General features: G+C 37.0%; 1 protein-coding gene across 3 annotated transcripts in view; it reads left to right on the forward strand.

Annotated features, from left to right (window-relative positions):
- Positions 1 to 14,013, forward strand: part of Pax (Paxillin) — an 89,380-nt gene that overhangs the window by 29,002 nt on the left and 46,365 nt on the right. For all 3 annotated transcript variants that reach the window (XM_074175169.1, XM_074175168.1, XM_074175170.1), the window contains exon 2: positions 3,461 to 3,609. In XM_074175169.1, coding sequence (XP_074031270.1) covers positions 3,461 to 3,609 — 149 coding nt within the window. The remainder of the gene's footprint in view (positions 1 to 3,460; positions 3,610 to 14,013) is intronic.

A 14,013-nucleotide genomic window follows, 5' to 3' on the forward strand; every position in this document is an offset into this window, starting at 1 on the left:
TTCAATAAAAAATGCATCAATCGGAAGTATGAAGCCTACTGAATATACAAACGTTGGGTAAGTTATTTCTTTCTTGGCGTAACTATTAGGTTGGCAGGTATAAACATGTAAAGCTTGTCACCCGCTTGTCCGGCACAGCAAAGCATGGCGCTGTCCGTCGCTGGATGGCGACGGATAGTAGGTAGGTAGGTCTAAAGTGATTGGGTCTATTCGACCCTCCACCGCAACCCGCAACGGTTTATTGTGGCTCACATCTCTTCACACTCGGCCAAATAAACCCAGCTTCTCAACGAAGCCGATTAGTTTGTATGGTGAGTGGTTTTTCAGGTCAGATGGTGAGAGTACGGATCTGCCGAACTCAAAGAACCTGATTCGATCCCCAGCGGGGCAGGCACAAAGTATGTGCTCTGCTGTTTCATCATTTTCTAGACAGAGGCGACACACACTGTCTTGAGACAGTCCAAGTCTCTGCATATGATGATTCAAATGCCAGTGACCTGTAAGAAGGCCTGTTAGACATTGTAGTTCATCTCTACTGTAGTCCAACAACTCTTTGAAATCAAGGTTCGAAGGGCGAATAAACGCTTGGAGTTAGCCAATCCTGGAAGATTCTGCCAGAAGTCGATAAATCTTGCCAGGTGTCAGTGTTTGTTTGGCAAAGCCCAAAGCGATGCCAATGACAGTTTCTGGTCCAATGAAGCCGCTTGCAGCACCCTCCCTTGCAAGAGAGTCCGCAGCTTCATTGCATTCCAGGCCAGTATGGCCAGGAATCTAGATCAGTGACAATCTGTTGAGTCTTCATATCGAGGAGAGTCGTTTTTGGCAATATGCTACCAATTTAGACGTTGCTCGGTAGGAGCCAAGAGCTTTCAACGCCGCTTGACTATCCGAGAATATTTTTATTGACTTGTGAGTGAGGTTGGAATTATCCAATCTCTCCGCACATAATTCAATAGCGTTAATTTCTGCTTGAAATATAGTCGCATAAGTTCCTAGGCAGGTAGATAACTCTGTGCTGGGTCTGCGACTGAAAACACCTGTACCAGAACCGGAAGGTGTTTCTGATCCATCTGTGAACCAACAACTATCTGCTCTCAATAATTCCTTCTTCCGGAGTATCCAGTCTTCTCTACTCGGGAATAGTACTTTATTCGTAGTTGACAGTTGGAGGCATAAAGTCAGAGGTCATTTCCAGAATGCGGTGACTTCCAATGTCAACCAGCAGTCTGTTGCACAATGCATTGAATTGATTTGTGCAATTGGCAATGTGCACAAGTCTGTATGCAGTCTATCTAGCCTCTCTTTCCAGAAAAATGTGGAGAGGAGGTAGATCTAGAAGGATCTCCATAGCCGCTGACGGTGTGGTACTGATGGCACCACTGGTAGCCAGACAAGCCTGTCTCTGTAAGCCTTCGTTTGGGCCGTTTTCTATGAAGTCTTCGGCCACCAAGCAATTGCACCATAAGTGATCATTGATCGGACAATAATCACATAAATCCAATGGATTAGTTTGGGATCTAACAAAAAAAGAATGTTGTGGATCCATCCCATTAATCAAAAGAGGGCAAATCTGAAAGAGTTTCATCATCTTTCTAACGATCTGAAAGAAGACGAGGAGAAATTTTTCCAGTATTTCCGAATGACTCCAGGCAAATTTTCAGAACTTCTGGATATTCTAGAGCCTGCCTCAACAAGCAACTCAATTTATCCTCGTCCATTTTCATAGGTACCGTCTTACACTATGCTGTCAACTGATGGAATAGCAAAACAGAGAGACAAAAACTTCCCAGGCACGTTTAGACAAGTTGATGGTGGCAAGCGCTGGCCGGCGACGTGCTCACTTAGCCAGTCCGTCATAGCATGTACTGTTATTTGCCGGACAGGATCGGAGAGCTAGAATCATTTCCGGCGGCGGACGCTCTTGGCTGTGCCGTGCCGGGCTAGTGGGCAGTTTTCCATTCATTTTCATTGTTCCAATCCTATCCGTATTTTGACGGAACGGGCCGTGCTATGCTGTGCCGGACAAGTGGGCGACAAGCTTAAGTCGATACTAATCCTGGCCATACCATTGATTTCAAATATGAAAAAATACTTTTTCTGAGCATCACGATAATGTTTTTTAATAAAATAAATGCATCAATTGAAAGTATGAAGCCTGTTGAATATACAAATGTTGGGTTGGCTACTTTCTTCTTCGAGTAACTATTGGGTTGGCAGGTATGAACAAGTGAGCCGTTTCTAATCCTGGCCAGACTATGGTTGATTGAAAATAAAAATTATTTTTCAAGCATTGCACTCATTTTTTAAATTAAAAACACTTTTCCCAAACAACAGAACTACATAAGATAAGAAGCGGAATGAATGTATTCACAGTCATTACGTTGAATTCATCTGTCAGAACGTTTCAATTACCCATTGTGAAATAAATAATCCATATTTGATAATTTCGAAAAGAGTCTAAAAGATATTTAGAAATTTCCATATTTGAAATGTTACGACTTTTTGGAATATCCTGTAATGTGAGAAATATTTGAGTTGCTCTGTAATCCTGTTGAAGTTTTTCTTAATCAAAAAACGCTTTTCTGAAGTTTGAGAAAGCCAAAATTATTGATACTCGTACTAAAACATATTTATTTTTATCTTTCATAGACCTTTTTTAGAGGAAAATTTCTGTTTAAATTATCTAAGAGAACAATTTAATTCCTGTATATGCTTTTAGCGATATAGCGACCGGATTCGATTTTCAATTATTTGAACACATTTGCAGACAGGTTTCGGGCTATTTGTCCTTTCGTTAGTGCAAGGTATTGTCTATCAACAACATGAAGTCGATGATCCTATATTTCCCATAATTAAAAGTCGAATTTCTTTCAGAGTATCTTCCTCGAACAAGGCTTAAGCGAACGACGAACAACATATTTGTCGTCGCCCCACATGATGATGAACAGTACCTTGCACTGACGAGAGGCCAAATAGCCCAAAACCGGTCTGCAAGTGTGTCCGTTCCAATAATTGAAAATCTAATCCGGCAGTTGTATCGCCAACAGCACATGCAAGAGTTACTCCTGTGAAGAATCCTGCAGTGACACCTGTCGGATATAATCCAAAGCCCTTCGTGATATTAGCCAGGGTAGTAGTTGTTTTCTGATAGGTGTCAGTCCATTAACCTACAGCGTAGGTGACTTGAGACTGGCCCGAACGAATTGTTCTTTTAGATAATTTGATTTACAAGCAGTCTTCAAGTGTGCCCCCTTACTATATGTGGAGCAATCTATTTAGTTGACTTTGATAAGTAACTGAGTAAATTCAAAGTATTTCTGACAAAGAAAAATGTTCTATCTCTCCTATGACATATTTGAGTATTTTTTTCGCTGGAAATACACACAAAAGGGTCTATAAAAACTCCGATATCCTCCAGAAAAATGACTCGTTCAATATTTAATTTTTGTTTCCATTACAGATGCCTTGCTAGCTGATCTGCAAAATACCGTATCGGGTTCAACGGGAGTTGGGTCAAACTATTCTGGGTATGGCCAGCGAGTAACTAGACAGTCGCCATCAGAAATTGAGAGTCACGTTTTGAAATCCGACAGTTATGGAGTGAAATCTGTAAGTCCAAATATGGTATATGAGGAAAGTATGTTTATGCAATACGTACGGTCACCGTTTGAGTTACCAAAGAACAGACTACGAAAAAAAATTCAGAGGGTTTATGTTGCAGTTATATTAATTAGTACAGGAAAAGTAATCCAAATATTGAAAGAGTTTCTGATATAATAGAACGAATAAGAAGTTGGAATTTAGTTGATATTTTAGTGAAAGATCGAAAAAAAATTCAGAGGGTTCATGATGCAGTTATATTAATTAGTACAGGAAAAGTAATCTAAATATTGAAAGAGTTTTTCTGATATAATAGAACGAATAAGAAGTTGGAATTTAGTTGATATTTTAGTGAAAGATCGAAAGTCAGTCAGATGAGTTGAAAGTGAATTTAGTAGTAGTAGTAGTAACTTATTTACTGATGCAACAGATACTACAGTGTATAGCATAAGTCATAAAACAACAATATAGTTAAAATCACAGAATTTCTCCAAGTAAAATACGTGAATAAATGAATGAATGGAACAAAATACAAATACTAAAGTCAATCACGTAGCTGAAGCTGTGTCTATTTCTAAAACTTATATTACATACACACACACATATATACAGTCATCATTCTACGGAACATAGATATACAATACCTAGAATATAATAGAATATGAGAAACATTTATGGTTTTGCCCACACTTAACAGATACATTTTGAAACAAGCATGGCGAGCATGAGCAAAATTGCATAGGAAAACGCCTGACATATTCAGTAAACCTAGAAACCGAATAAAAACAATGTTGCAGAAAAAACTTTCAATTTTTTTCCTGAATAAAAGTATATTAAGTGTCTTTATTTCTGTTGCTAACATATTATAAATATTGTAGTCCAAAGAATTCTTCCGGGAAACAGAAAGCCGGTATTTTGGTAACCTAGTGAAGCTTGGTTGTTTTGTATTTTAGCCATGTATCTGATATTTCTACTTATTTGTTCATGTATTTCTCTCAGAGAATGTTCGATATATATTGACGGAAGCGGTAGTGTTCTGAATTGAACAAAAAGAGGGCGATAGTGTTCTCTGAAACCACAGTTTGCCAAAATTCTCAGAGCTTTTTGTTGTCGGAAAATTTATACAAATTTTGGAGAAGTCGCCCCATTTGACAACGTCATATGTTATATGTGCAAGCAATATTGCAAAATACGTACTTCTTTTTAGCGAAACTCTCGTCAAGGAACAGTATTTTTCTGTCTGGTGTTGGACAAGTGTTTTCAATAAATGTTCAGGAACAAACAAAAATTGAAATCTTGTTTTTTTGCAAGTAACTATTTATTTGAATATGTGAATACAAAGAAGAAAGCGTTAGATTTCTTGCTTGAGCAATATTTAAATTCGAAATCGGAAACTGCATTTTAGCATGGAGTATAAACGGCTAAATTATTGTTACATTATTACCCGTGGGTTGACCAATAATTGACTACACTGAATAATCATACTCAACTTTATTTCACTTTAAATACACAAACACTTCAACTAAAACCTCAACTATTATTTGAATATCTATCGTCTTACTAGATCACTTCGCGTACCGCACTGTAACGTCCACTTGACTGTGTCGATATGCCCGCGGCTATCGTTTTTATATCGTAATCGAATGCAGTACAAATTTCGCCGAAGTTCCGTCGAGATGGTAGCATTATTCTCGCTGCTTCTGGAGTGGCGGGGAATCATCGTACATTCGCGCGCTTTTAGCTACGTCACCATTGGTTTATGGCTACCAGTGGCGCCGGCGTTATTTTCTTCCGGGCATGATTTACAACATTATTCAAAAATTTGGAAAGAATAGAAACTGAACAACTTGAAGAAAACTACAGTTTTTACTTCGAATAATAATTTCTTTTCATCACCAAGAAACCCAGTAACCTGTAATCGTATCTAGAGTCAATGTTAAACTTCGGTTAGCAAATAGAGGTGACATGTCAATATATATAGGGCCTTCCAACAGGGATAAGAAGATAAACGACCATAGACAACGACGTGCGTTCGCTGAATGGGATCTGGAGCAGTTGGCAACTGACCCTAATTTTCATCGAAAAATAATCGTCAGCGACGAGGCCCATTTCTGGATGAATGGGTACGTGAACAAACAAAATTGTCGAATTTGGGGCGATACCAATCCACATGAGATCTAAGAGCGTCCAATGCACCCTGAAAAAGTCACTGCTTGGTGTGGATTTTGATCTGGCGGCGACATCGTTCCATATTTCTTTGAGAACGATGTTGACCTGGCCATCACTGTCAACGGCGAGCACTATAGGTCGATGATTACCAACTTCTATTGGCCTGACTTGGATGATCTGGACCCTAATGACATGTGATTTCAACCGTTCTGCGTGCCACATAGCTCATGCTACATTGGATATTCTGCACGGAAGATTTGAGGGCATGGTCATCCCACGTAGAGGTGATGTGAACTGGCCACCGAGATCGTGCGATTTGACCCTGTTAGATTTTTTGGTGTAGTTTTCTCAAGTCGCAGGTGTATGCGAATAAGCCACAAAACGCAGCGGTCATCAAGGCCAACATAACTGTTTTGACCCACGATTATTTTATCGTGAGTATCAATGCTTAATGCACACAAGAATTACAATAACTCTTGTGAAAAGATTGGATAAGAAAAATAATTGGCAAGATGTACTGTAGACAAGACAAGATTTAATTCTTAATGTACTCTTACAAGGTTTGAAACGTAATGAATGAATTTACAAAAATGCAATGTTTCACATCGGTAGTTAGAGAAGGGGTTTCAGATTCGTCATTGTAGGGATAGATAGAGGTTTGGATTAACATACGTAGGAGAGGTCATAATAGCGGGTAATTCCCAAGATAAGGGATACAAGGAACAATTGTGGAATTGAAAATGTAGCTATTTGTAGCTTTCCATATTTACGTGTAATAAACCTACGGGTTGCTTGAGAAAAGATATTCGAGAATATTTAATTTTATGAGGATAAGTAAAAATAATGCCATAGTTTTTAATGCCATGTTTTGTTGTATAAATTTTAGAGCTGGCAACTCTATGCTAAATACTAAAAAATAAGATTCATTTGAAAAACATAATAATTTCGATGGCAAGATTTTGAGATCAAACAATAACTCATGCCATCGGTGAAATTCAGCCTGATTTATGCGCCAGAGCCGTGGAAAATTGGACGTTTCCAATGCGCTCCACCCAGAGGCGGACATTTGAACGATGTTATATTCCACACATGATAGTAAGCGCTTAATGAAAGACCCTATACATATGATAAAATTGTAACTGATAGCTGTCTATGTATGGAAGATATTTGAGAAAATATCATTGGGGTCTTCATTAAGTCAATAGAACCAACACAGTGCTATTTTGCACGCTAACCTCAAAAACTGCTGCACCGATTGGGGTGTGGCTTTTACTAATGTATTAAGTTCGTTTAACATTTGAGTGTTTGATTTGTTTCAATCAATATTCACGTCAAACATTTGTTGGAAAACAATACTATAAAAACTATACTATTTAAACAAGTTATCCAATGCTTAGACACAAAAGGTGATTCGCTGTATTGGATCTAGAAGCGTGTTCAGTCAATTGTATTCGAGTACTTCAAGTTATGGCGAAGGGCGACCTACAAAGAAATCGTGCAGCCCTTTTCAATATTTTCACGGTAATGAAAACACAGGATCCTTCACCAAACAAATCAATAAGTTATTATCGGGAGAACATTGAAGAATTGGAACATTTGTTATGAGAGAGAAAAATGTTTCAGTGAAGTGGGTAGATTACATATGTGGTTAAAGTTTTTACTAAAAGATCCATTGGCTCAACATCGTCAACAACTATCTAATTAATGGAACTGAATCAATTTCTGTTGAACATATAAGCAGAGAATATTGATGATAAAGATCATTATGTATAAAAAAGTACTGGAAGAGAGAAAGACAAAAACAAATACATGATTCCATCGATGGCTAAAATCTAACGATTTATTTATAGCCACGCCAGGGTTCCAGGCTGTGACAACCGCTTCAACGAAGATGTTAATTGGGATCTTATCTGAGAAACCAAAGTTCTTCGTTGAGTAGAAAGGGTAGGATTAGCCTGGATCAAAGATAACGAAACAGATTGCCAACAGATTCTGGTAATAAAAAATCCAAAAATGCAAAAATTGAGAACCGGAATTTCGAAGCATTCGATCTAGGAGAACAGATGAGATGAAGAAAACCCAGAAAATTGGTGATGATCTGAAGTTGTTTCAGAGATGGTTCAACTACGAATTTCAGTGTTTTTGACAAGCAAGTGAAAAGTAGTTAGCAATAGTCACTGGGCTAAGAAGGATTTCCTAAGCCTAGGCGATAGCTTATTGCATCTCAAGCTCAAGAGCATACGGGAAGGTAGTGCTGTATCAACGCCATAGTAATCGAACAGGACACTCCAGCTTCGAAAGGAGCCTGAAATTTCCTGGGTTTACTGTTTTGCCATTGAGTTGAACCAAAGCTACAAGAAATTCGGTAACCCCCAGTGTTGCTGAAGGCTCTATGAAGTCCGTAGACACTTTCTGATGAATTTAGTAGACCTGAATATTATTTTTTTTCTTTGGAATCGTCCTAATACCTACCTAACACTTTTAACAGGGAAGTTTTTCTTTTGTTGGGCCTATCTGGCGTTTTTTGCATTATCTTTCCTGGTTTGTATTGCTTGCTCCAAGGGGAGGAACTTTAACATTTGAAGAACACGTTTAAAGGAAATGGGTATAGCGAAGTCGAATTCGAATGGGAAATACGACCCAGGAAAGCCAATCTAAATGAGCCTGTCGATGGGAAAGCCTTCCTGCCCTGTTAAAAATGTCACAACCGTATTGGAAGAATTCTGAAGAAACACAACATAAAATCTATATTCAGACTAACGAAAATCATCAGAGAATCTAAGGTCATCCAAGTGCTACACAGAGCCTATAGCAGCATCGGGGCTATACCGGATCTCTTATAGCTCTGGATTAGTCTATATTTGAAAAGAATTATCGGAACTGGGCAGTTTGAATACAAGAGATATTGCCGTCTCGGGTATATCGACGAATTAGCAGTAGCCGAATATACACTCCGAATACACGTCGAATATACACTGAAGCTATCGCGTTCGAAAAGATTTGAGTGCTTGACTTCGCAAAGAGTCGGATTATAAAGATAGTCGTTAGAAATTTTGAAGCACAGCGATGATTTCAACTGAAATGAAAAGGGAATTAACATAAATAATTTCTGGCTACCTGCACTAAACAATATACGTTGATATAACCTATAGGTACAACGCCACCACCGCCACATCAGTGGTGGGTGTGGCGAACATCAATGCGGTATGTGCTATATTAGTTGCCTCATTGCCTTTGATAATGCTACCTCAGCTGTAGATGACACGTCAGGCATGATAGCAACTTCTCTGCGACCGTGTATTGTATTTTCAAGTCTATGGATGAATTCATCCGTTTTGTGAGTGTATGTTAGAAATTCATAGGCGTGAAGATATTTATAATCGAGAAATGAATAGTTACCACATCAGTCGAAGTAACTATGATATGTAACTAACAATGAAGGGATGAAAACCACTTGATAACTGAAATTTGGAATTTCTGGCGTAAAATTAAAAATTAATCTACTGAAAATACTCTTTCCACGACAGAATATAAATACTGTTTCTCAACGCGTGTTTCGCTAACCAACTTAGGAGATAACTAAAAGACAGTATTTGTATTCTAAAGAATAAGTGCCAAAATGATATGACTAGTTCCAGAATTATGAAATCGAAATAGAGTAAAGCAACCTCTACCGATAGTTCAGTTCAATGAGAAACTAGAAAGCTCGTTAGAATTACCTCTGATCTGAGATATGCTGTTATGAAGAGAACATTTACAGGTTAACTGTCCACTAGAAACTTGGCATATTGAAAGAGGTGAGTCACGATCAACAAAAAATTGAGAAAGACATACATCATGTACATTGAAATGGAAGTTCAACGAGTGGCTCAACAAGGGAACAGTTTGTACATCAATTCTTCAGCTTACATCGATAGCCAAGGAAAGTTGATTTGACAATGTAACCATAGCTTTCGAATATTGTGAGGAAATGCAAAAATTATTTTTTAATTGCGTGAATAAAATGATATTATTCAACTTTGGTAACTGTCACTTACTATTATCCTCAAAAATACTTTCCGGGTTGTAGAAAAAAAATGATAGGAAGTCACAACAGGTCAATATTAATCACACAATCCAAAATTCCTTTCGAAACTAGAAAATAATAAAATCACTAATAAATTTTGTTTGAAATGATTGACGAAGCGCGCAGTTTTCTGCAGAATATAAAATAGTTTTCAAGCTTTAATAAAAATTCTCGCAGGTGCCGCTAGTAACATGCGAACCGACAATAATGAACCAGGTTTTCGCAATGGAGTTTTTTGACAAGCTATTTTCAAACATTCATCGACCTCGCCACGGAGTATTTTCAGAATGTGCTTGTAGATAATCATGTGCGAGTTTGTTTGATGATTCTACTCGGATCTTCTTGTATTGTAGGTCATGTTTTGTTATGTTTATAGGGCAACCTAATTTTCCGACACTGATTAAAACAGGTTCAAGTAACAAGTTTTGAGAGTACTCAAAAAATGGAATGCATTTATTATAGTATTATTTAATTGAAAATTGATTTCTAAACACTAGTACGCTCCACAAAAACCCTTAGAAAGTGCAATAATACATTCTTTCTGATGTTTGTCTGTTTGAGGGTCTTTTTGGTTTTACTGATTAAGGGTACTGTTTGTCTGTTTGAAGGATGCTGTCGGTCTGTTTGAGAATGTTTTTGGTTTTGCTGTTTGAAAAAGTTCAATATTTGTTTGTTTGTCTGTTTGAGGGTGTTTTTGGTTTTACTGTTTGAGGGTGATGTTGATCTTTTTGAGGGTGCTGTTGGTCTATTTGAGAGTGTATTTAGTTTTACTGCTTGTAAAAGTTCAATATTAAATACTTTCTGATGTTAGTCTGTTTGAGGGTGTTTTTGGTTTTACTGTTAGTGAAAGTTCAATATTGAATTCTTTCTAGTGTTTGTCTGTTTGAGGGTGATGCTGATCTGTTTGATGGTGCTGTTGGTCTGTTTGAGGATGCTGTCGGTCTGTTTGAGAGTGTTTATAATTGAATTCTTTCTAATGTTTGTCTGTTTGAGGGTGATGCTGATCTGTTTAAGGGTGCTGTTGGTCTGTTTGAGGGTGATGCTGATCTGTTTAAGGGTGCTGTTGGTCTGTTTGAGGATGCTGTCGGTCTGTTTGAGAATGATTTTGGTTTTGCTATTTGGAAAAGTTCAATATTGAATTCTTTCTAATGTTTGTCTGTTTGAGGGTGATGCTGATCTGTTTGAGGGTGATGCTGATCTGTTTGAGGGTGCTGTTGGTCTGTTTGAGAATGCTGCCGGTCTGTTTGAGGGTGATGCTGATCTGTTTAAGGGTGCTGTTGGTCTGTTTGAGGGTGATGCTGATCTGTTTAAGGGTGCTATTGGTCTGTTTGAGGATACTGTCGGTCTGTTTGAGAATGTTTTTGGTTTTGCTGTTTGGAAAAGTTCAATATTGAATACTTTCTGATGTTTGTCTGTTTGAGAGTATTTTTGGTTTTACCGTTAGAGGGTGATGTTCTTCTGAGGGGTACTGTTGTTCTGTTTGAGAGTGTTTTTAGTTTCACTGCTTGTAAAAGTTCAATATTGAATACTTTCTGATGTTAATCTGTTTGAGGGTGTTTTTGGTTTTACTGTTAGTGAAAGTTCAATATTGAATTCTATCTGATGTTTGTCTGTTTGAGGAAGTTTTTGGTTTGACGGTGCTGTTGGTTTGTTTGAAGGTGTTGTTTGTCTGTTTGAAAGTGCTGCTGGTCTGATTGAGGGTATTTTGGTGTTACTGTGTGGAAAAATTTCAAAATTGAATACTTTCTGACGTATATATGTTTGAGGGTGTTTTTGGCTTTACTGTTTGAGGGTTTTTTTTGGTTTTACTGTTTGTAAAAGTTCAATGTTGAATACTTTCTGAGATTGGTCTGTTTGAGGGAGTTTTTGGTTCTACTGTTTGAGGCTACTGTTAGTCTTTATGGGGCTGTATTGGCTTTATGGTTTCTTAAAATAGAGGCGTGGACGGTTTGATTAATAAAGAGTTCGTCCCTAGGCGCATAATCTCTTGTATTTAAACTTGCGATTCCTAATATTTAATTGTGCAAATCGCAAACTTTAAGAAAATAATTATAATTAAAGATGTTTCAAATTCTCTTGCTCTCACTGGTAAAATATAGTAATTTTATTGAAAATTGCGAAAAGAAACAAGTCCCTGGATATCGTGCCTCATCAAATACAAAGTTTTTAGCAAAACTCAAGAAAAGTGTTTCGCGGGGAAATCAAAGTTGGTGACTATTCTGGTCAGTCAGTAGCCGATGGGTGATCAATACGTACCATCTGACTCTTGCCAGGAATTTCACTTTAAAACATGAAACCCCATCAATCGTTTACTTGTATTAGTTTAGAATGGGCCGTTCGAATGTGCACAGACAAAGAATAAAAAAACGACTCAGTGAGAGAAATAAGAAACAGACAGCGAGACATAAGAGACAGAGAGCGAGAGATAGAGAGAAATAGAGCGAGACATAAGAGACAGAGAGCGAGAGATAGAGAGAAATAGAGGACAGAGATATTGAGGAACACGTTCAAAGACAGTGAGAGACAGGCAGAAAGTGATACACAGACAGAGAGAGAAAGCGACTCAGATAGAAAAAGAGAGAGATAAGAGACAGACAGCGAGAAATAAGAAACAGAGAGTGAGAGATAGAGAAAAATAGAGGAGATTTGAGAGAGATAAATATAGAGTTAACATTCTATGAAAAATTAAACTGTTTGAAAACTGTTTTCAAAATAATTTTGATGACGTGAATAACGTCGATGTACTTTTTATTAGTTAATTTGATTTTCAAATGTGTGCCTCCTTCAAATGATCAATCATTTGACATAAACACTGCGAGAGATGTCGCACTTCTTTGTTTTCTATTATGTTTTCTGAATTAATTTAGGACGTCTTCATAAAAAAATGTCACGTATTGATAAGCAATAACGTGTTAGGAATCACACGTTAAAAGGTAAGACCTCGTTAATCCTTAGCTCGCACAAGTTTCGACTTCTGAGGGTTGTCGTTCGTTGGGGTGCGACAGCTGGTTAACGGAAAAACAGACAGACAGAAATAACTCAAAGTAAACCTCCGTTCAATTCTGAACGGAGAATTTGTAATGGAACAAAATATATTGGATCGAATTTATTTTTGAAAAAGTTTTGTTTTTGATTCATATATTTTTTTTTTGAATATTGAAATTGTAATTGAAAGTTTCTCGAAAGATTTTTTTGGCATTCCTTTGGGCCAGACTTCTATGAACTTCTGTTAAATTACATCTGCTGCAACGACTACAAATATTTTCTGGGTTTTCATGTCAATGTCCAACCTCATTCCGATTTTCATGACTTATTTAACGCATAAGGTTACCATTCGTTCCAAAGACCTTGACGGTGCATTTTCATATCTTTTTGTGTTTTTCATATCTTCTTCAGATATGATGAATACTAGAATTAGTGAAGAAACCATTTTATGATGATTCTCCCATATAGATAGATTGTTGTCCGGTATGGGTAAAATTCAATCAGAAATATTTGAAAATTGACTGATCGCAAAATTTCATTTTCCGATGCACCAATAAGCTTATCTGTTTCAATATATTAAAAATGGTAAAACGCGTGTTCACCTCTTTTGTGGTTTGTGTTGATTGTGCAGTTTTATTCTTTTTTATTTTTGTCATTGAAAAAATATTTACCTTTCAGTTAGTATATTGTGTAGGAATCCTATGAATGATATCTGCTTCAATTCCATAACGAATGCTTGGAATAAAAACTGAGTAAAGTGTTTTTTGTATAATTTAGTGTTCATATAAAAGTACTTGTTTCAAAACAAATTCTCTCATATAATTAAATGTTTATATGAAAGTAGCTGTTTCAGGAGGGCTTTTTCTTACAGTTTGGTCTGAAAGTTACTTATTTGCATGATCTACACATCTATGTATAGAGTTACTTCTTTTAAAATTGATTGCTTTCTATCTTTCTTTGGAAGATTTCTACATTTTTTGTATTAAGTTGGAGTAATAGAAAGCTAAAAACTTTCTTTCCCAAACAATGTAATTATTTGTGATATAATTTCAAGTAACCTTTAAATGAACAAAAACAAAAATTAAATGTCGATAATATTATATTGAATGTACATATCGCAAATGTTAGTATAGTGTCAGCCAGCAACTTCTCAAAAATCTAAAAATCGGGAAGATACTAACATTTTAAATTCT

This window comes from Leptinotarsa decemlineata, unplaced genomic scaffold (assembly GCF_025532065.1).
Source record: "Leptinotarsa decemlineata unplaced genomic scaffold, Ldec_3_MD MMD2_tig00000882_RagTag_RagTag, whole genome shotgun sequence".
NCBI classification, from domain to species: Eukaryota; Metazoa; Arthropoda; class Insecta; order Coleoptera; family Chrysomelidae; genus Leptinotarsa; species Leptinotarsa decemlineata.